The sequence below is a fragment of the Sceloporus occidentalis genome, unplaced genomic scaffold (genome assembly GCF_023333645.1).
Source record: "Sceloporus occidentalis isolate IW3139 unplaced genomic scaffold, rSceOcc1.0.p SCAF_3, whole genome shotgun sequence".
Lineage (NCBI taxonomy): Eukaryota > Metazoa > Chordata > Lepidosauria > Squamata > Phrynosomatidae > Sceloporus > Sceloporus occidentalis.
In genome coordinates this window covers 30,678,330-30,702,818 of record NW_028316983.1, presented here as the reverse complement: position 1 = coordinate 30,702,818, position 24,489 = coordinate 30,678,330, and the positions used below count along the sequence as shown (strand labels likewise).

Sequence of the window (24,489 nt, the reverse complement as noted above, 5' to 3'; positions counted from 1 at the left end):
AAAGTAAGGCTGTTAGCTTTAGTCCCAGGTATTAAGGGACACATATAGAGCTGTATCTGCCCTATAACCCCCTCTGCACTCTCTCAGCTACCTTTCTGCTGTCCCATGTAATGGAGGATTCTGTTCTGTCACCAGTACTGAAATAAGATTTAACGGTCAGTTTGGCCCAGTATACACCGTCAGCAAAACACTGCCCCTCTTTGCTGTGCAGCATTGCTGCAGCAACCAAGCAGCATGGCAAAGCTGCGCAGCAAAAAAGGAGCCACCTAGAGTGGCGCCTTTTTGCGGCATCCTAAGGACTGCTTCCATTAAGAGATGTGTGGGCACTCAGATGCCCACATGTCATCTCCATGCTCCCCATGTGGGTGGTGCTGCTCAATAATGGCGCCACCTGCACGTCATAGAGCTGAGGAGCGTGCGGTTGGTGATCGCTCTCAAGCCCTACTGTCGCCACCAGGACGCCACTTCCTGCCGGTGTGTACCGGCTTTTATACATGGAATTGGGGGGACAGAGCATTTTGTTCTTTGCTTCAAGTAGATCAAAATGTTTTCATTTGGCATTGGCCACAGTCTTTCTAGGAAAGGCTGGAGCTAGTCACTGCTTGCACAAGAAGCCACTTTGATACTTTATATTTATTCATGAGTAGAGCTCAGAGCAGATACTTTTTTGGACTTCTACTCCCAAAATTCCACAGCAAACACTGGAAGTTCTGGGAACTAAAAGTAAATAGTAACTTTTTCATGCTCTGCATCTTGAGTAATGATGGGGTGCTTGGTTCAAATGAATTTACTTTATTCTCTACCAGATGAATGAAATACAAAAATACTTCATTCATCTAGATGACCAGTACTATCTGCTCTGACTAGCAGCAAATCTCTAGTAGCTGAAGGCTTTCACATCACCTACTACTTGAACCTTTAAACTAGAGATGCAAGGGATGGAAACTGCAATCCTCTCTTTGCCAAAGATATGTTGCACTAATCCCTGAAGCATGGCTCATCCCTTTACTCTGTCCATCAAACCCATCATTATCTGCCTGAACTAGCAATAGCTCTCCATGATCTTAGCTGGAGGTCTATCCTAGTCCTGGTGTTTGGTTTCCTTTAACTAGAAACCTGAACCTGGCACCATTTGCTTGAAAATCATTCAAATAAATTTCATTATTCTAGCCAAAGGGCAAATAATACTGTAATGGATCAATACCGTTATATAAAAGTTTAAAATTTCAGTTCCTAAGTCGTAGCAGGAAGGAATACAGGGACAAAATGTTATTCAGATTAAATCTTTGTTTCTCTGTTGCAGTTTTTAACAATATTATCTAGTTCTCACTTTCTAATTTTTCTAACTTGCTGAGACAAAGAGAGCCGCTTTGTGTGATATGTAGTGATTAGTGTCACTGGTTTCTGCAAAAGCCCAATACTCCACGAGCCAGCAACACTTTCAAAAATCTCTCTAGGTTCAGTGCACAAAGGACAGATTAAAAGAGAAAATCCTAAACCCTCTGCTTGCTCTGGATCATAATACAAAGAATCTTTCTCCATTGGTACGTTCATATAACATCTGTCCAAGACTGCAGTTGGCATGGATTGAAAAGATAATTCAGTAAAAGGGAGATGTCCTCTGTCCTGGATTGGTCCTCTCATTAAGCAGAGTGAGGGAGACATTTCTGGTTACAGCAGTCATCCTCACAATTCCCCCAGAATTCCCCCAAATCAGCCTGCTCTGTGTCCTGCTAATATACCCTACTGTTCTCAGCAACAGTAGAAGCTATTCAGTTACCAGTGTGGAAACAAAATTTGACTACCATTTAGCCATATTCTTATGTGAAATGGAATGTATCTTCTTGCTTTGCCTTAGGTGGTAAAATGTCTTGGATCAGCCTTGCCTTTACCACTGAGATATGAGTCCATGGCCATCTTGCCCCACATTTCCCCTCCACAGCAGCTGCATGTGCTACATCTTCTCCACAAATGTACATAGGAATAAATATTCTAGTTAGTGGCTATGGTGACCAGGGGTTTCTAGGAAATGTAGCCCAAACAACAACAACCACAAAAATCAAATCTTCCAAGATCTGCCCCTTAGTGGCACAAACACTGCACTGGATACTGGCAGAAGTGGAATTCAGAAATTCCTTCCCAGTCTGAAAAGTATCAGTCAATACCCATTTCAAACAATGTATGCTTCACATGGGGCATATCTACACAGGCCAAATGAACTGGTTTCCCTTCGCCCTCATGGTGCCCTGTCTTCTGGATGTACACAATTAATCCAGGCCATCCCTCCCTTAAACTGAATTTTAAAAATTTGCTTTTTGCTTCAGATTTTCCAGGAAAGTCCAGAGGGTCCATAGCAATGTTAGGTGGCTGCCTTCATGCATGGTCCACTTTGTTACCTGGTACCAGCACCGGCGTGAGTTGCTTCCTCTGAAGTCACAAGAAGACAGCCAGCCATGTGTTTGACACTGGGTGCCTAGTTTTCAACTTCAGAGGGTGTGATTAGTGCCACAGGCAGCAGCGCTGGACAGTACATTAGGATGCATGAGTAGACAGCTGCCCAGTATCACTGCCGAGTTGCTGGTGTAGATATGCCCTAGTCTGTGATTTTAAAAAGTTCAGTAGCCCTTCCCCATTCACTGGGGTTAGGGATGAAGGATTCTCATGAATGTGGAAAAGCCGCAAATAAAAAAAAAAACATTATTGTTACTACTTAAGAATACCTCTTTAGGTCATCCAATGCAATTCTATGGTCAACATCTGCCAGAAGCTGATCATAGAATCATGCCAGAGGACCATACAGGAAAAGAGATTCCATCTAAACATTAGGAAGAACTTCCTGGAAGTAAGAGCTGTTTGACAGTGGAACACACTCTCTTAGAGAGTAGTGGAGTCTCCTTCTTTGGAGATCTTTAAACAGAGGCAGGATAGCCATCGGTCAGAGGTGCTTTGAATGTGAGTTCCTGCATGGCAGGGGGTTGGACTGGAAGGCCCTTTTGGTCTCTTCCAACTCTATGATTCTATGACCTAAAAATGTCTACAGAAGTGTTTTCTCGAGGAATGTCTAGGCTCTACAATACAACCCTATGGTCAGCTTCTGACAGAATTGTGCTGGAGGATCTAGAGATTTATAGAGAGAACATATTAATCAAATTCACAAATAGTCAAATCCATAAAAGTAAAAGCCACAAGTGTGGAGGGCCAACTGTATTTGGTTTATTTTACACAGACAAAGAGAAAAAATATTGCTGGCCATGACATATACATTCCTCTCACTGACATCACCAGTAAAAATGTTTTCAGGTTTTCAAAAACCTGAAAAAAACCACATTTGATCAAAGACAATGGTACGATTTTTAAAAAGAAAGTGTATATTGTGGATGACATTATCCATAGTCTTCTTAAAAATTATTTTTGCCTTCAGCCCAAAGAGAGCACATTAGTGTCTATGTCTTAATTGTTGCCTATGTCTCAGAGCATATATTCATGAGGACTCAATATCTTAACTCCTACAGATAATACCAAGACTGAACAAAATGATACCCTTGATTGAATCAATGTGAAGTTTGAGATTTTGAGTTACATAGAACACTTCTTCACAGACAGAATCAAACATTTTGAAGAAACAAATGAAGTAGTGTAGATGTGTTTCAGCTGTTAATAACATCAAAGGGGTGTCTTCAAATTACAAAGCAGGAAGGATTTAACATGACCTGAGTTAACTGGATTACAAACAAACAGGGACCCTTGCATATTACACAGTTATAGCACTATGTTCTATAGGCTACATCCTATGGAATCCTGAGATTTGTAGTTTGGTGAAGTACTAGAGCTCTTTGGCTGAGAATTCTACATACCCATCCCTAAACTGCAAATCCCAGGATTGAATAGCATGATGCCATGACAGTTAAAGTGAAATATAGTGCTATAATTGTGTAGTGTATAGTTTGAGAAGGCCCTAACCTTGATGGAGTGATCTGTCCACAAACAGCAAGCAATATTCACTGAATGGGATGTGTGTGTGTGTTGTGGGGTTTTTTAAAAATAAAAAATCAATAAAAGAAATACTGTTTAAAGAAACAACTTTGAAAGGGACCATTTCATAGGATTCCTTCATGTACAGTCATATCAACATGAGCTACCATTAGCTCAGCTTGTCACCAGCAAGACTGAAATGCGGGAAAGTAAAGCTTCTATTAGAACTCATAATGGTCCCCATTCAGAGTCCTTTGAGGTTCATTTAAAGGGGAATGTGATTAGAGATGTTATTACAGGTGGAATGAAAAACTTGAGGATGGGGAAGACTTTATTTATGTTGGGGTTAGGGAAATCCAAATGGAAATGAACATTCCTGTGCAATTTACTCTGCATAATGCAAGGAATCTCCTAGGTTTACAATTCCCAGTCATCTTGGCGCGCCTTCTGTTCTGATAGCCTTTGCGTTCACAATGAGTTAAGCACTGCAAACACAAAGGTTCTTTCTGTCGCCTCTCTGGCCCTCTCTTCGTTCTTGCATTCTTCCAAGGCTTGAGATAATGTCACAGGCATTTTAGTTCTGTATAAAGGTGCCAAGCTGTCACTCTCACTCTTGAACTTTGGGGACTGTTTAGGATTGAGTGGTTTTTTTCATACTTATCTGCCAATGAAAGAAGGTACTTTCATTTGGCAGCAACCAGTATCAATGTTCATCAGCAGATTCCTACTGCTTTGCAAATTCTGTAATCCCTGGCAGACCACTGATCACACAGAGCCAGCTGTAGAAAGACAAAGGCAACAATGAAGACAGATGGTTTTCTTTGAAGCCACTGGGAATCTGACTTTTATTTGGCTTCAATATGATAGATGATGGCGGCGTGAAGGAATAAACAGTTGACTTAAAAGGCAGGAGAACCTATGAATGCTGTAGCTGAAAGCAGAAGAGAACTGCTCTCTAGAAACTGTGTAACACTGTGTGGATAGTGGCATCATATAGTTTGGTCACTAGGTAGCACTAGACTTGATTATATTTGAATGAACTCAGAGCAATTCTGTTCTGCTCTTGCTGGAGAGAGACAACAGCTCTCTTGTCTAGCTTCCTGACTGGCTTGTTCTGTAAGTATTCCATGATAGCTTCAAAGACTCCTCAGAAAGTGAAAACCCACTTGGTTTCAGACTCAGTGCTGGGAGGCTCAAAATTGGCAGGTAGGTTGTTATTAACTTTGCCTATCTGGAGATACTTGAAGAAAGAGAGCAAGTGATTTTCCTTATCCATTATCACTGAAAAACCTTTAAATACTGTATAAACAGTCTTAAAAGCACACTGTGTACTTAAAGGTCCCCTCTGTTTGTTCAGTGTAGCTTACTCCTAAGTAAATGTGCTAGGATAGATGATATGCAGCCTTTGTTATTCCTGAGAGGGCTCAATTACTTTCCTTATCTTGATATTTCCTAGTGCTTGGTCACTTTTAACTGATAATAACTGAAGAGGCGCCACTACATATGAGTGTTGGCAGTATATTTTTGCCAAAACATTTCCGGGGTGGGGTGGGGGCTCAATCCCTTTTGTCTAGTCTTAAGAAAATCAAGCCTCCCCTCCTTTCCCTCCATTCTGGGTTCCATATACTGAGGGTATATCTGATAACAATTGAAGAGGCTCCACTACATACAAGTCTTTGTGGTATATTTTTGCCAAACCATTTCTGGGGTGGGGTAGGGGGGGGTCAATCCCCCTTCTCTAGTTTTAGAGCAGCTCAAGCCTCCTCTCCCTTCCCTCCATTCTGGGCTCCATATATTGAGGGCATATCTGCTCAATAAAGACCTGCAGATAATCATGGTTCTCCAATGAAGGTCAACTTATGTCATCTGTGAACTCACAGCATCTTATGTGGGTGCTCAAAATGTATGAATTGACTAAGCTATGGCTAAACTGCAAAATCTGAGCTTCTTTATCTCTTGGCTTACATGATGGTTTGGCCTCATCTCATAATGCTGTGTATATCCACGCTGGCAGCTCAATTCATGCCCAGCCCACCTTCCATGTATGTCCTGGGTGGGCAAAGTCTAGGTATCACTTAAGTGCAATTCTGATCAACCCCAACTATCATAGCTAATGGTACAGATTACTGAATGTTGCAGTTCAGCACTACTGTAGAGTTACTTTTGCCCAGCCCTGATGTAGCTCAAACCTTCTACTTCATTCATAAAAGAAGATGAATGGCAACCAATTAACCTAGGAAATAAACTTAATTACAGAAGAAGCATGATCAGAAGGCTGAAGAAGACTGTGATAAATGAAACTGTATGGCTGAGATGACAAGACACTACAAAAGCCAGATGTTCTAGGCAGCAAAGTAAGACTGGTGCAGAAATCTAGACCAAAGGAGGTTATCATCTTGCAAAAGGAAACCAGTTTTACAGACTAAGAATTCTTCCCTGAAGATCAAAGCATGACAACAGTGCATTGCTGACAGTTCTGCAGATTTTTTTTTTAAAAATACGTCTAGCTGCAAACCTCTAGGGCAATGTAACAAATAACACAATGTCCCGTTGAAGCAGGACACAGATTGACCCAATGAACTAAGCTGTTGATAGTGCCACAGTCTTGCGGGGGCAGTGAATTTTCATCTTTTCCTGCTGTTGGAAGACTCCTGTAATGGTTTTTGCACACAAGTGTCTCCATTTCTTCCACCATATATTACTGTGACCTTTGCCAACTTGTCGCCTAAAATTAGACGAAACTTCATTCAAAGGACAGAATGCCTGTCTATGGACAAATTCCCTGTAAATTTCCACTGCCTGAATGTAAAAGGCATGCAAATAACCAAAGGCTAAAATCAAAGCCTTTTCAGTTTCTTGAGCAATATGGACTTGAGCCATGAAGGATCTTCCCCCCCACAAGTTACTAGAAGTTTACAATCTAACAGGGGTGTTGCCTTTTCCTGTTGAGGCACTGCTTGGTCTCTTTAGGGACTTGTAACTCCTGATACTGGGCCCATTGCTTTGGCAGTCCCTTGGGTAAGCACACATTAAGATGTCAGATTTGTTGTTTGCCTAAAATCATATTAATGGCAAATCATTTGGTGTTCCAGTGACATAATCTGTTTATTTATAGAAGCTAGTCCCGCATCCTTTTAATCTGATGGTAATATTCTGGTGGCTTGTTCCAAAGAGGCTCTGTGCATAAGAAATTCCAAAGGGAAAAGAGAGTAAAGAGTACAAGCCCTGTCATGTCAACTTTGCACCACATTCAGATATTATATCTGATAATGGGGTTTCTTTGGAAAGTTATTTTTATTGGAGAGCTCATCCCTTACTTGTGAAGGTCCAGGAAAAATGTTCTAGCTTGGTAGTATAAAGTGTTTCAGCCACATTGCCCCCTATTTAGTGATATATAAACTCAACTAACCCAATTGGCATTGCAGAAATAATGCAGTTTGACACCACTTTAACTGCCATGGCTTAATGCTATGGAATTCTGGGATTTGTAGTTTTGTGAGATATATAGCCTTCTCAGTCTAGCTCTGGTGCCACAACAAACTACAAACCCCAGGATTCCATAACATTGAGCCATGGCGGTTAAAGCGGTCTCAAACTGCTTTATTTCTGCAGTGCAGATACAGCCGTGATGAATGTGATTTCTAACAAGAGGGTTATAAGTGTATACAGTCAGCTCTCCACATACATGGATTTTTAAATCCACGGATTCAAGCATGCACGGCTTGAAAAATAATCAAAAACATATAAATTCCAAAAAGCAAACCTTGATTTGCCATTTTATGTAAGGGTCACCGATACTATCCATTATATTTAATGACAATTGAGCCTCCTTGAATTTTGGTATCCACGGGAGGTTTTGGAACCAAACCCCAGCAGATAACAAGGACCCACTATACTTTTCCCCCCCGAGAAGCTTAAATGTCTGCAAGAGTCTGTTTGCTTGTATCAGACTTCCCATGCTTTGGAATCATGGGGGGGGGGGGGGGCTCTTTACTCATGTTACATTATGGGATCAGAAAGGAGCGAGACTCCTCTGTAGTGATGCCCCAACTGTGGAACAACCTCCCCATGGAGGTGTGACTAGAACTGACATTGTATTCTATTCAGCATCAAATCAAAACCTCTTTGAACACCCAGAAGTTTTGAATGGGTTAACATAAGTTATCTAGGATATGTATTTGCTGCATGTGTCATTTTAATGCTTTCTTCCACCCAAATGCTATTTGCACTGGGAATTCCTCACAGTGCAATCAGTAAATTAATAAGAAATTAGAATTAGATGACAACAGGGGAACTGTTGATGGGCAAAGAGCAGCTCTCAGACTACATAGGCACCCCAAGACTATTTCTGTAGCACTCCTTGCTCCTGACTGCTTTGGCCACCCCTTTTCTAGCTGAATTGCCTCCAGGTGTGGTAATTCATCCTTTTGGAAGTCTGCAGGCTCCACCTCATGCACCACTTGACATTAAAATGCCTGTTTTCAAAACTAGAGTTGGCTTTCTCACCACTTTTGGTATTGTTTTTAAAATTTTTGCTGGAATTCTTGGCCATTACTGCAGCCCTCCAAGGCAGAAAATTTGTCCTTAGAGCCACAGTAGTTGCCCACCATTCTGCTAAGATCAAAATTCTATACTGTATGCAGAATGAATGAGGATCACACTGGCTTGGCTGCAGGTAGCATGCGCTATCTATTCCCTGCTAAAATTCATGTACATTGGATCAGAGCCGAGAAAAGATGATTTGGAGATTGCAGCTCCCAGAATTCCCCAGCCAACAGAGGAAGTGGTCCTGCTGGGAGGGGAATTCTTGGAGGTGCAATTTCACAAACTATTTTTTTCCATACAGTGATTGCTTTGGCTGGTTTAGGCTGCTGCCACACTTCAGCATTAATACAGTTTGAAACCACTATAACTGTCATGGCTTCATCCTATAGAATCCTGGGATCTGTAGTTTGTTGTGGCAGCAGGGCTCTCTGATAGAGAAGACTAAACATCTCCCAAAACTACAAAAACCCGAATTCCATAGCATCGAGCTATTGCAGTTAAAGTGATATTGAACTGCATTAATTCTGCATCGATGCAGCCTTAGATACAGCACCACCTAATGTATGTGGGAGGTAAATGTTTGGATCTCTGTTTTCTTCCCCATGTGCTGTGAAATCTTGTTTAGATTTGTACACATAACACCTCCACCTGCTGGATGAGGATGACTGCTCTTCAGTATTTGGCACAAATCCCTTTGTGCTTTTTCTTTTTGTGAAATGTTACTACAGTATAAGATTTTGTGGCTATGATTTATTTCAGTTTTCACCACTAAGCTACTGTTCAAGGAAACCGAAATTTCAACCAAAGCATCTCGAGCGACAGGGACTTGAACCATGAAATGCCCTGCGTCTTCTTTTCTCAATTGTTGGCACAGATATATCTGCATGTTTCAGTGCCCACTATTGGGAATACATTAATTTCCACTGTGTATGGCATGTGTCAGAGGTAAAAGATTATACTGTAAAGTATTTAATGTAAAACACTTCAAAAATGGTATGTATGGGGCAGGGCACACTCAAGCCAATGAAAGTTAAGCCCTTTAATATCATGCTGAGTTAAAATGTGAAGCATATGTATTGGATTAGACATGTGTTTCACTCTCTATTTGAAATTAATGTATTTTCTCTGGATTGTATCCCAAATCACTGGAAATTTCAGAAGACAGTAAAAAGCAGTAGTTTTAAGAAGAATGAACATAAAAATCCTAAACTGTAGTCCTGCTATATGTCCAGCTATACAGAGAATTCTATTTGAAGGGATTGAAGATGACCGTTTGAAACCACCTTCTAATTGACATCCTGTCCAATCCAAACCATTTAACAATAAAGAAATATTAAGAAGGGAGTGCAAGAGTTTTGGAATTGTTCACCAGCACTCAGCAGGCACAGAGGGCCCCTGGTCACAGTCTTTCCCACTATGCTGAGGTGCGCTGCATATCTATTTGACTTCCAGCCATTATTTCTAAGTTTGCTTCATAAGTACAAATTAGCACAAGCACATCTTATTCAAATCTGTGTCCTCTTTCTGATGATGTATTTCCTTTTTTTTTTTTTTGGCTGAGTTTCCATCTAAAAAGGCAGGTCAGGCTATCCTCTAGCACTGAGATCCAGCATTAGAAAATGTTATATAATCAGTATTTCATACAAATCTGCCTCCAACAGAAAAACATTAGAAGGCTTACCCTGGAGTCTGACAATTCCTCAAAGTTTAGCTTCTGGGTCTCCACATGGCCGCTGCCCATGCTGTCAAGTCCTATATACCCACAAATCTTGGAACTGGACTCTGTTAGATCTTTGGCTGGTGAAAGAAAGAAGACAGATATTGCAACAGCTCCAGAAAAAGTGAAAAATAAGTCATTCACCCTTGTTTACTTGTTTGCACTGTAGTTGTGGAAGGAGAAAATTGTAGGGAGATGTGGCAACCTTTTCATTTATTTTATTACATTTACATTGTTCTGTTCTTCCATCAGAGAACTCAAGGTAGGTGTAAACCCAGATACTGAGTTACCTCTTTTTTGCTACTTTGTGTAATTAAACTGAAGCAACTGTTCTGTAGTATGAAAGTGTAATAGAGTATTAGTTGATCAGACCTGAGGCCCATCTTGTCCATCATCTTGTTTCCCACTTGGGCCATTCCTATGTCTCTGTTAAGTCCCAGTGAGTGGTATTTAATGGTAAACTGTCCTGTACCTGCATGTTTTATATTTTTATACATTCTCAACCATATTGTCCTTGTCCTAATGATGGTTGATAATTTTTCAGTTTCACTGAATAGCTTCACTGGCCAGCTTCACTGCCTACTGGTTCATTTCTGGGCACAATTATTAGTGCTGGTTATGATCTATATAGCCCTGTATGGCTTAGGTCCAGACTATCTGAAAGATCATAACTCTCTGTATAAACCTGAAAAAATGCTAAGGTCTTTAGGGGAAAGGTTTCTCTTGGGCCCACCACCATCATAGACTCACCTGACGAGGACATGAAAGACAGCCTTTTTGGTGGCTGCTCCAACCCCCTGGAAATCCCTTCTGCAGGAAGCTAGACTGGCCCCCTCCTTCTCTCATTCCGCGGGCAGGCCAAGACAGTATTGTTTAAGCAGGCTTTTAATGGTTACAAAGGAAAGGGGTTTATTTAGATGTATGCTTTATTTGTTGTAACTTTTGGACTGCTTTTGAAATGTTTTTATAGTGTTTAATGTGGGAATTTTTAATTGTTTTAAATTTTTTATTGAAAAAGTTTTTAATTTGTTATTTCTGGAAGCTGCCTTGGGTCCCACTCTGGAGGAAAGGTGGCACAAATGAAGTAAGTAAGTAAGTAAATAAATAAATACTAAAGAGTTTGTATCAAAAAATTTTGTGGTTGGAACATCCTAACTTTTCTCCCCATTTCAAAAGAATGTGTGGAGTCCCCTATAAAAGAGTGTGGTGAACTCAGATTTCCCCTTTTAAAATTAGTGCTAATATTTGTATCACAATCAGTTACTCCTGGACCCTTGATGTGTCAGCAAGTCTTGAGACGGTAAAACTTTTTCTGTGGTCTGGACATATTTTCAGAAGCTAGCACCACAACTTGCAGACCAACAGCTCCTGGCTGTTTTGTGGTGTTTTTTCAGGCTGCCATTTGGATGTGGATTGCTCTGTGTTCACTACAGTCAATAATGTCAAGTCAACTAGGAAAGAGAGGCCAAAATAAATCTTGATTTAAGTAGACACATCTTCTCTTGATTCTTGGATTCTCCTTGGTGACATATTGCCAAAGCTGATCAGAGAAGCATGGGCAGACTTAGGCTAAGTGAACAATAACTGCATGGCTTAGAACAGGAACAGGAAACTTATGGCCCTCCAGATGTTGCTAGAATCCTGTTCCCATGCCATTAGCTTTGCTAGATAGGACTGATAGGTACAAAAGTCCAACAGAAAGCCACAGGTTCCCCAGCCCCTGGAAAAAAAGGGAATTCAATGATGTGAGAGCATGGCAATACACAACTTGGCCAGGGTAGTAGTAAGGAGAAGGATACAAATCTTAATCTTTGTATAGTACTTTCAAGAATTCAAAAGACTTTACAAGCATTATTAAGTTGCAGTCTTCACAAGAATCCCTAATTTAAACTATTATTAATAATCCCCCCTTCTGTTGCAGAATGAAGGCTCTGAGAGAGAAACTTGCCCAAAGCCACTAGTGTATTAACTGAGCTGAGATTCTAATATGTAGTTCAGGTGCATTCCCACTATGATTTAAAGCGAATTGCTGATTGGATTATAGGACCATTGTTCCCATTAGAAACTGGTTCTGATCCTACTTTGATTGGTTTCTGTCACAATAAAATAAGGCAAACGCAAAAAAAAAACCCTGTTTTTTTCAGACACTCTCTGCGCTTACATCACTGGTGACGCACAGATGGTTGACATGCATTTTGAAGTGGCACAAATTAGTGGGGACAACAATCATGCCCAAAAAGAAGTGATTACAAGGGGATAATGAAGAGATCCGCTTTCATAGTAGGAATGACAGACCTTTTGGAATCAATTTACCAACACAGAGCGATGGCGAATCACAAACCAGTTTAAATGTAAGTGGGAATGAGTGTTAACCATTCTTTCAGAACACCATGAGGTAGATGCATAGCATTGAGAAACAGCAACTGAACTGCTTGAAGTTTAGAATTAGAGAGGGGCTTGGTCCCTATCATATTCCTTGAGACAAGGGAAGGCCTGTACTGTGAGTATAGGGTAAGTAGCAGATGGCTAAATCAATACTACTTTTACTACTACTACTACTACTAATAATAATAATAATGAATAGGGACATACTTCCAAGACCATGAAAACTAGACACCTGGAACTTGACATGCATATAAAGAAGACCTGTAGAGTTTGCACCTCAAGGTTATATGATTTTAGAGAACTTCCCCCCTGCTTTTTCATTACTGTGTCTATATGGCCATGGAACAACACTATAATGCATATATTGGTTAAAGTACAGCAATAATCTCCCTTCTAGCTAATGTGTGTATATGTGCCTTCAAGTCATCTGGAAACCCCATGAATTTAATAGGATTTCCTTAGACAAGGAATATTCAGAAGTGGTTTTGCCAGTTCCTTCCTCTGAAATATAGCCTACCGCACCTGATATTCATTGGTGGTCTCCCATTCAAGTACTAATCAGAGCTGACTTTGCTTAGCTTCCAAGTTCAGATGAAATCTGATGCCTTTAGGAAATTTAGGCCCTTTCTAGCTAATATATGTTTATAAGGAGACATTAACAATTGATTAAAGCAAGAGTTACTATGCTTCTCCCAAAATGTCTTCAGCCTATTGCTGTTAAATGTTCTCCACTGAGATTCTTAGAATGGAATAGAGATGTAGGACCTTGACACACATACACAAGTAGCTGTGTGAGAGCTGCTAAGCAACAGGGCAATCACTTATGCATTAAAAGAAAAAAGAACACAGATGTGCATAAATCTTGCATATGCTGATTCATACAAATAGATGCACATTCAAAACTACTTACTGTAGTTCAGATCATGGGTGATATAATAATGGCTTGTGAGCCACATGCAGCCCCAAGACCTTTTGGTACCTCCCAGGAACCACCAACTAGTATCCAAGTATCACTTACAAGGAGAGTTTTCTGGGGGTAATATCAGAAGAGCTACAAGACATAATTACATGATAAAAATACAGCTCATATGGATAGGATCCTGTCCATGTTTTTTCCCCAACTGAACTGAAACCAGACTGGCAGAGAGGATGGGTATTAATCAGCTGAGAAACATTCATGTAGCTGGTTGTGATATTGTGTACTACATTTGTATACTACAGCCATGTTTGATGTATGGGATATTGGAAATCTAATCATAATTTGGTTTCCTAGAAGGAGAAATAAAGAAAAAGCCATCAAACCTTCAATTTAATTCTGTTCCTTCAGAATTAATGGAGATTGAGGTTAAGGTGATGGCAGCCATTTTGCATGGCATTGGTCAGCACTATCATTAAAATGTTTTTTCTCTGCCCTTATTCTGAAAACATAGGCTCTTGGTGTATCTACATTACAGACTTATCATAACTGGATACAACTTTAAACTTCATGGTTCCATCCTATGGAATATTATGAATTATAGTCCCATGTTCTTGAACTACAGTACTAGAGATTTTTCTCAGAACATTCTAAGTAATTCCCCAAACTACAAATCTCAGGATCCCAAAGACTGAGCCATGACAGTTTGCATGGTACTGAACCTGGTGTAGTGTAGTCTCCCTCTTACTCTGTCACTGGTAGCTGAAGTGTGCTACTCCTACCCCCTATGGAATGGACACAGCCAAGAACATTTAATCTTCCTTCAGTTCCATTCATATGGCTTCTACCTGGGTTATACCTTTAATCTTTTCCTTCTTTTCTTTCCAGCCTGGTCCAGTGAGATAAACACAAGGTGGTGGGCAGAAAAACCTGTCAGGTAAAAGAAATATTTGGTCAGTGGAGCAATATCTGAGTTTTATTTCTTTGGAGAATACTGGCCCAATAAATCACCCATATTTTGTAAAAGATACAAAAAAAAAAATGAAATGTATAGCTTTAGTCTATGTCTAGCCCTTATTTCATTTACATGCACAAGAACCCTTTAATTAGAAAAAAAATCATTTTACAGATACAAAACTGATCCTGAAGGAGCTCTTTGTCCAGTGTCAATAAATTAATTCATCCAAACTTTAAATGTAGATTGAAGGCCAACATACCCTATTGAATCTACCTTTCATCTGGTTTCTAACCATATGTAATGCTTGATTATGAAATATAAATTGGTTTATCTTTTTGAAAATCATAAGGACATCTCTAAAACCAGAGAACATAAATTGGGCCAGAAAAGCTATTCTAGTATAAACTGTGACATTGCCAAAAAGATTAAAACCAGTGGATTTTGCTGAGGGAGCTCCTTCATTGACTCTTCCTCCAACTACTACAAAGGCTGGAATCAGCTAGAATAGATCCATTTAATCAAATGTTGAATGTGAAGTCGAAGGCTTTTATGGCCAGCATCCATAGTTTTTTGTGGGTTTTTCGGGCTATGTGGCCATGTTCTAGAAGATTTTCTTCCTGATGTTTTGCCAGCATCTGTGGCTGGCATCTTCAGATGCTGGCGTAATGTCAGGAAGAAAATCTTCTAGATACATAGCCCGAAAAACCCACCCAAAAAAAGTTGAATGGTGAGGCAATACATAGCTTATTCCAAGTGAGCTTTACTCTCATCTGAACAAACAATAGGATTTGAAGGCCTATGCTTTTCTATAATGCTGCTAGACAGGCTCACTTGTCTCTTGGTATGATCACAGATCAGAGATGAGAGAATTAACTTTTTGAAACACAGCTCCCCAAACCCCACAGTCTGTCATCATGCTGCCTGGGAGATTTCTTAAGTTGTAGTCTCAACAACCAACTTTTCCAAGTTCTCTTGCAGCTTCAGACATTGCCTGGAAAAAAAATCACGTCTAATTAATTAATTAATTAATTAAAACACCCCACCTTTCTCCAGGCACAAACCTCAAGGCAGCTTACAACAATACAACAAATATTGGAGGCTCTTTAACAAAAGTTGATAACCCATGGCCTGCTAGACATTATTCAACCACATCTCTCAACTCCCAACACAGCCAGCAGTCCAACAGTATCAGCAGAGTTGTGCTTACCCCATTCCTGATCTACAAGGTAAAAACACCCATACTACCCCCATTTAAAATAGTGGAGATTATATGTTGTGTGGAGGCATCCATTTCTTAATTGCTGCTTGAGCAGAGAGAGAACTTGTCCTTGTGACTTTCTCAGCCTGGAATGTGGAAGTCTCAACAGGTTGAGAACAGAGTTTACATTCACAGCCAGATCCTTAGACCAACACAAATAAACTGAGGTCCAAAGGTTTAGAAACACGTTTTCTGGTATTTTATATGGGTTTTCACTGTCTTTAAACTCACATGAATGGCTTGGATTCATGCCACATTGGTACCGCATAAAACACTGGTAATAAAACTACAAGAATGGGTGGTTTTATACTGCTGAGCCATAGTAGTGTTTTTGAGGATGTTATTTACACATCAGGTCCTGTACAGACTCATTTAAACTTTAAATCTACATATTTTGGGTCAGTTCTTAACTGATTTCCTCCACTACTTGCCAAAGCCACAAAGCTCTAACTGTTGAGAAGACTTTGTGTCACAACATGGGTAGCCAGAGAGGTTTCCAATCATACAAATTCTGCAGAAGAGTAGAGGTGACTGACTGATCCTACCATATATATTCATCTATAAGTCGACCTCGTGTGTAATTTGAGGTCAACTTTTGGGGCAAAAATATGGGTTTTTATATAACCCATGGATACGTCGAGGGTCAGACTTAAGGGTACAGCCCAGCTGGGGAGAGGCTGCTGGCAATCACTCACCCTTGGAAGCCTGTCCCCAGCTAGGCTTTCCCCTGCGGAGGCAGTCCAGCGAGGGAGAGACTCCAGGACGAACGCGCACCCTTGGAAGCCTTTCCATGCCTGGGCTTTCTCCTCATCGGAAGTCCAGCCAGGGAGAGGCTGCAGGGCAATCGCTCGCCCTTCCCAGGCTCTCTCCAACTGGGCTGCCCCTTGTGGAGGCAGCCCAGCTGGGGACCTATTGACCCGTACATAAGTCTACCAAAGATTCTATAGGCTATTTTGGGGCAAAAATTTCTCGACTTATAGTCGAGTATATATGGTATTTGTTGTTGTGTGCTCTCCCAAGATCACTCAGTGGGTTTCCATGGTTGAGTAGAACCCTGGTCAAACTCTGGTCTCCAGTTGTAGTCTAGTGTTGAAACTACTACAACACATTGATATACTACCATTCATGTTCTGTCTTGTTCTAAATACGTTTCTACCGGTGCTTCTGTAGCAGTGTCAGCCGGTTGTTCCCATGTCAGTTGAATAGTGAATCCACATCAGCTTTTAGTTTGAACTTTAACAGAACTATCCACAGTGGTTAACCAAGTTTAGGGAGCATCTTGAATAGCTGTTTTCATGTCTGGAATAAAACCCAGAGCAGATTTACTGCTCCACTTACATGGGAGTCATCAGCTGCTACTCTGCTGCAGAAAAGGGAATTGCTGGATTAGCAGGATTTCAGACGTCTAGTCTTGTTCTCTTCCATAGCTCCACATTCATACTGTGGTGGCATTTGGGTGAGAAAAGACTCAACTGATTAACAGTGATCAACTTCTTCAGGATGGTGAAAAGAAATTAGACTGCCATCTAGATATTTTTGGACCATAACTCTCATTTCCCAGCATAGCCAATAGTGACAGTCACTGGGGGCCACAGTCCAAAGCATCTAGAGGGCTGAAGTTTGTCCATTGCTTATCTACAAGTTGTTTTGACCATACCCAAGAGCTTTTCCAGGGACTGTCTGACCACTGGTCTCAACTGGAAAACTGTCAGATTTGCAAATAGCAAATAGTTGCTGGGAAATTAGACAGGGCCCTCTGCAACATTCGGGTTAAAATTAGGAAATCACCAGAGGGCCATGTCTGATTTACCAATGGGAGAATAACAAAAGGTATCTCTATGTCTCTGGTGGTTTGACAGATCCAGAAATACATCTGCTTTCCATCCTCTCTGTGTTGGGTCTAGGCAACATGTGACACTCCAGATACTGCTAGATTGCAACACCCGTTAACCCTCATACTGACTTTGTTAATTAGAGCTGGTGATCCAATATCTCAAGAAGTGCAACTGCCCTCTGTGCTCCAGAACTGTAAAGTTACCCTTTTGGAATCCCCATTAAGTATGGCCAGTGATGTTTTGGGTGGGTGTTTTGAGAGATTTAGTCCAGAAACAACTTTTCCAAGTTCTTATATGCTTCCCAGATAAAATGGTGGTAGAGAGGTTAGATGTTGAGTCAAAGCAGGAAAGGAGATCAGCACTATGAAAAGCGGCGCTAGGAATGAATGTACAGCACAAGAAAAATCAAGATTCACAATACATTTCATGTACAATGCTCACACATAACCACATATACCACCTGTTCATTTTCTCTTTTGCAGAGTCTCCTGTGGCAATCTGGTGTTAACAAGAAGGTCAAGATGGTTTCCTACCTTTTTTCATTTCCATATGATTTCTGAGCAACTTTTGCATGGAGTATCAACACAGTCCGGTCAGATGGGAACTGAAGATACCTTCGTACGCCATCCCGGAGAGGATCAGTTGGTTCTTGATTGGACCTAAATGAGGGTCAGCAAAGTAGAACTCCAGATGTGAGTTAGTAGGGAAGGTAGGCATGTGCTACAGGACTGAAATCCTGGGCATACTGAATACATACTTTTGAGTAAAAATGTATAGATCAGTGTTACATGTCAGCCACCAGCCACTGGATATTGTGCAAGTACACTGAAACTTACAGAACTTTTTTTTGGTTATTTACAAATTAACAGCCAATTCAGCTGTTGAAATGGCAGCTTTGCTCCTGCCCTCCATCTATCTATCTATCTATCTATCTATCTATCTATCTATCTATATCAAACAAGGAAGGCAATAGGCATAGGATATGAACAAGTTCTGGCCATATACATTAATATAGGCTGACCGTAATTCAAAAAATATAAAGACTTTTATATAATAGATGCTCATGTGTAGCTAAATCAGTTAGATCAGCATTTGAGCCTTGTATCATCATCATCATCATCATCTGATTTGAAGGCAAATGACAAAATATATCCCACGTTTCTCCCAATAATGGAACTCAAGGCAGCTTACAACATATTTTAAAACAATACAGACCAAAAGCTGTACACAAACTTGAATATACAAGTTATATATATAAATATAAATACAAAAGTTATTTAAAAGGCAATTAACAATTTATAAAGTTAAAAACATTAAAATTCATTAAAAGACTATACAAACTACAAACAGCACAGTGCCTCAGTAAAAATCCATCCCATTCAGTTTTTAAAGACATGGTGGCACAAAAATGTCTTAATTTGCCACAGAAGGAGAGCAAGGACAGAGCCATCTCAGCCTCCCTAGGGAGAGAATTCCAAAGTCTGGGGGCAGCCACCAACAAGGCCTTCTTCCTTGAAGAAAATCAGCATGTGCTTTATAGAGTGCATCAAAACATTTGACTGTATTGATCATGAAAGGCTAAGGAACATTTTCAAAGACGTTTGAAAGTTGTGATGAGAAATTTGTACACATGACAAGAGGCAACTGTTAGAACAGAATATGGAGAGACAGAATGGATCGCAATTGGCAAGGGGGTCAGGCAAGGCTGGACACAGAAAACATCATAAATTGAGCAGGCTTACTTAAAAGAAATAGGAGTGAAGATAGGAGGAAGGAACATCAACAAATCTAAGATATGTGGATGACAACATATGACTAGTGGAAAATATAATAAACTTGGAACAATAACTGAGGCAAGTCAAGGAAGAAAGTGCAAAGGCTGTCTTGCTGCTGAACATACAAAAAACAAAAATAATGACCATAGAGGAACTACATGAATTCAACCTAAATGAGGAAATTGAATTAGTTAAAGATTTCTTGTACCTTGGATCAAACATTGATCAGAATGGATACTGCAGTCAAGAGATAAGAAGAAGACGAGGAATGGGAAGGAAACCAATGAAAAAACTAGACAAGATCTTAAAGCGTAAGGATATACAACTGAGCACAAAAGCTAGAATCATCCAAGCCATGATATTCCCCATCGCTATGTATGGAGCTGAGAGCTGGACAGTGAAGAGAGCAGATAAAAAGAAAATCAACTCATTTGAGAAGTGGTGCTGGAGAAGAGTGCTGAGAATACCATGGATAGTCAAAACAAACAAACAAATGGGTCCTTGAACAAATCAAGCCAGAAATACTCCTACAAGTCAAGATGATTACATTGAGGCTGTCATACTTTGGCTATATCATGAGAAGGCATGACATATTCAAAAAGATGATGATGATGATGATGATGATGATGATGATGATGATGATGATAGGAAAAGTTGAGGTAATAGAAACATTCCAGATGGCTAAATCAGGGAGGTCATGGGCATGAATGTACAAGACATAAGCAGAGCAGTGGAAGACAGGATCTTGGAGATATCTCATTCACAGGGTCGCCATGAGTCAAGATCGATTCGTGGGCAATTAACAACAACAAAGCAAGGACACCTACAAAGGTAGCCTATTGGTACACACTGCCCAATCATTCTTGCTTGCAACTAGAGTGCCTAAGAAACCATGTACCAGGGTCTATGGTTCATTTAGCATGGTATGCAAACCTTGCAGGAGACAGAGAAGCAAAAGAAATAAACTGAGGAGTCAGAGAAACAAATCCTACAATAAATTGTGGATTGTTTTAATGACTTGTTGGGTAAAATTACCTGGAGCACCAGTTGCTCATTTTTGCCATTCTTACTGCAAATAATAGGAAGTGGTACAAGAAGCCAGCATGCTAATTTAGCTTTAATTAAAAAATGGTTTCCAGGGGACCCTGGTTTATGATGACATCTGAATCCACTGAGTGACTGACTCTCAACATAACAAATTAGCAAGTCCAATTGGATTTTTCATTAGCATCCTTTTTTATTAGATACTGAAAGTGTGTGTGTTTGGAAACATTTCTCAGATAGACTCAGAGGGAATAGGACAGTCAGTTTGTGTGTATATGTGTGAGAGATGATATCATCATCAAACAGAACTTTAACCTTTGGGAGCTCAACTATACCCCTGCATTCACCTCAACAGAAATGTTTCTGGGTCAGTTGAATTAGAACAGTAGTGGAAGGAAAGGGTTGCACTCTCCCAGGCCACCATCCAACATACCTCTTCCCACACATACACACCTTTAGGAAAGCAAGAACATCTGCGCAGAGGCAAACTGTGAAAATCATGGTGTGTTTAATTTGGACCCTGGCAGGCTGTTTTATAGAAGCATTATTGCCTGTTGCTTTGCACACACATCCCACTATTGACTTTGGGGTTGAACAGACTGCCCCTTTCAGCACCAGATTGGGGCCACAGCAACTACATGCCGCGGCCCCGATCTGGCCTTTCCACAGCACAAAAGGGAGCTGCAAAAAGCTCATTTGGCGCTGCTTCATCTGGATGCAGCGCCAGAGGAGCACTATGACACCACATGCCATGTGGTGGGCGCATGGCATCACGCCGGTGCATGGCGTTATGCCAGCATGGGCGCGGAGTTGGGTCATGCATTGTGCAGACACCACATCCCCACTCCGCCCCGATGACGGACTTTGATGCTGGTCTGTCAAGGCTCACAGTTCCCATATTGTGCAGGTTTTTGTGATGCTTCAAAAGCCTGCAGAAACTGTTCTCCCACAAGGAGCAGAAAAAAAGAAAATGTATTATGTGCTCTACAAGAAACAAGGCTCCTAGGATATCTCCTTTATCTTATTTAAAAACTCTTAAGTCTCCAGCCTATGGCTTATTTTGTGATACAAGATTTGATACATACAATATTAAAAATTCCAAAACCGGTATATTTACAGGGTTTTTAAGTACTGCAATTATGGCAAGAGTGAGGTGGGACTGAGGTTTGTGAGATAATCTCCTTAGTGTTTTTAGTCAGGATCCAGTTATCTGTAGCAGATGAAGCTTTTAATGGCTGATGTTGCATTTCTATTTTATTATGTTTTAAACCTGCTTTTAAAATTGCTTTAACTTGTTTTTAACTGGTGTGTTTTAAAAACTGGTGTGATTCTCTCTTAACTTTTGTATTAATAGTTTTGTAGTTGTACTTTGTTTTATATGTCTGTGAGCTGTTTTGAATTCTGTGTCAGGAGAAAGGCCGGATGGAAAACAAACAAATAAATAAATATCTCAGCACAGCAGATGTGTGCTTGTCAAACGAAAATAGCATTCTCATAGGTTGTCACTTCTCAGACTTCTGAGTTAGCTTTTGTTCTCTCAACCTTTCCTACCATCCACCTGCTTTGTACCTTCATGGTTAAATAATGTTTTGAAACACATACCAACAGTGGAATAAAGAAGAAAATTAAACCCCTCCCTGTCCATTGAGAAGTGTGGATAAAATGCTGAGATGGTGTGAATAATTGTTCAATTATGTAAAGTTAGCTTTTGATGGACACATTTCATGATCGATATTTCCACCTGAGCACAGCTTTCTTTGCCACCCTCTTCTGCACAAGCATGAACATGAAGAGCTCAAGAGAAATTAAATGAAGGCATGATTCTGAACTGCCAAGGAAATTCTATGCAAGTAAACCCATCACTGTAAAAAATAATGAAATGCTATTCAAGTCCAGTTTATGAGCTGGCCAATCAAGTGCTCTCAGGACAGGATGAGTATGATTTGTGCCAAGATGACTGTTTACTTTCGTAGGAATCACATGGACTGCAGCAGGTTCTGGGTCTGATTCCTTTCACACTTATACACATGATTGTTTCTATTTAACCCAGGTGAAGTGACAGGTCTAAAAGCCAGGACTAGGGTTGCCAAGTCTCAGGGAATTGCTATGTTTCTGTGAGTTTCCAAGTTGTGAGAAAACATCTTAGGGGGTGAGTGGCTCCGAAGAAGGGGTTGTTTTTTTTTGGGGGGGGGGGTTGTATGTATAAAAGCCTGAGCACTCATTTCCATTCATTCCCAGCAGACACCAGTGCTCTCTGGCTTACTGTGAAAGTGTTGTGTGTATGGGAGTTGTGCTTGGGCACCCAAAAGCCAGGTGTAAGGGGAAGGAACCCAAGAGAAAGACAGGAGGTGAATCCACTTGGACCTGTTGTGCCATTTGGAGCAAAGCAAAGAGTGCCATGATTTGTGAGACTTCTTGTATGGCCCAGGTCCACATTATTTGGCAGACCGTTGCTCCTGGTATGAACTGGCCCGGACTCTGAGATCTCTGGAGAAGCCCTTCTCTCTGTCCCAACATCATCACAAACACGGTTGGTGGGGATGCAAGAGAGGGCCTTCTCAGTGGCTGCCCCTAGACTCTGGAACTCCCTGCCCAAGGAGGTCAGAACAGCTCCCTCTTTGATGGCCTTCCGCTGGCAGGTGAAGACCTATCTGTCCACACAGGCGTTTAAGGAATTGCTATAAGGACAGGTTGGGATATTGTTTTATTCTTTTAATCACTATTTGTTTTAATACTGTAATAATTTAATTCCTTTTTAATGTACTTTTTTTTTAAAAAAAAATGTTTTTACTGTACTGTTTTTTAATGCTGTGAAGCTGCTCTGAGTCCCAGTCCTGGGAAAAGAGCAGGATAAAAATAAATTTGGGCAGGTTATAAACCGCCGCTTTGAGGCGGTCTGCCGCCACCGCTGTTTGCTCCGTGCGGGAGCCGCAGCAGCCACACCGCGCGGCTCCCGCACGGACCGAAAAAGAAGCTCCAAAATTGAGCTTCTTCTTGCGGCGCCTCTGTGACATCGCGAGGCGCCAGGGGCACATTCGCGACGTCAAAGACGCCGCGACACGTTCGGACGCACAGCGTCCGATACGTAAAGATGGCGCCAGCCGTGTGGAACGGCCGGCGCCATATTGTACGGACAGAGTCCGTACTAGACGCAGGGGCGTCTAGAAGAGACGCCCCTTTTTTAAAATGGGATGTCCTGCGGACGTCCCAAGTGGCGGTTTGTAACCCACCATAATAAAAACAAATAAATAAATTAATTAATATTGTATGAACTACTGGGTGCATGGATTTTTACATTATATTTTAAATCATCCCAACTGTGAGTACAATAGGGTGAGTAAGAGTTATTAACAGAGGCATGGGTACATCAATGGTTATTATAGCAGGCCCCTAGCATCCACTGGGGTTTAATTACAGGATACCAAAATCTGTAGATGCTCAAGTCACATTATATACAGTGACTTGGTAAAATAGTGTCCCTTATAGAAAATGGCAAAATCAAGGTTTTTGGATATAGATAGATAGATAGATAGATAGATAGATAGAGATATAGCAAGGTGTGGATGGTTGAATCCATGGATACAGAATCTGTGGGTATGGAGGGCTGATTGTAGTTAGGATGCCTATACATCACCTCCAGTAGCAGAGGCAATATATGTGCTTACATACTTCTTGAAGGTGAAGTTCAGGGGAGTGCTGTCTCTCATATTGGTGTTACCTGGTGTGCAGGAGGGGGGGGTGTTGTTACCTTTCCCTCCCCACAGCCCAACCAGACTGCAGCTCCCCCCCCCCCCCCAGGCCTCCAGAGTCCTGCAGGGCTCTGAAGGCCGCTTCTCTCCTTCTTGGCCTCCAGAGTTCCATGTGGTTCTTGTCACATGGGGCTTCAATGACTACTCCTCCCCCCTTGGCCTCTTGCCATGTGGTATACCAAAAGTTCCTCCATCCCAACAGCCACCGCTACTGAAGGGGCAGTGGTCCAGATGTAACACCCCACCCTCTGGGTGTCACTTGGTGCAGTCTGCATCCCTCACACTCTGCTAGTTCATGGGTGCACCAGAGGGAGGGGGGCAATATGAAATCATTG

General features: G+C 41.1%; 1 protein-coding gene across 1 annotated transcript in view; it reads right to left on the bottom strand.

The window, feature by feature from the left end:
• The window catches only part of RBPJL (recombination signal binding protein for immunoglobulin kappa J region like), a 31,344-nt gene extending 10,919 nt beyond the window's left edge, over positions 1-20,425 (bottom strand). The window contains exons 1-4 of the mRNA XM_089513333.1: positions 20,397-20,425; positions 18,120-18,245; positions 14,395-14,465; positions 10,199-10,314 (exon numbers count right to left, since the gene is read on the bottom strand). Coding sequence (XP_089369459.1) covers positions 10,199-10,314; positions 14,395-14,465; positions 18,120-18,245; positions 20,397-20,425 — 342 coding nt within the window. The remainder of the gene's footprint in view (positions 1-10,198; positions 10,315-14,394; positions 14,466-18,119; positions 18,246-20,396) is intronic.
• Between the last annotated feature and the right edge of the window lie 4,064 nt (positions 20,426-24,489).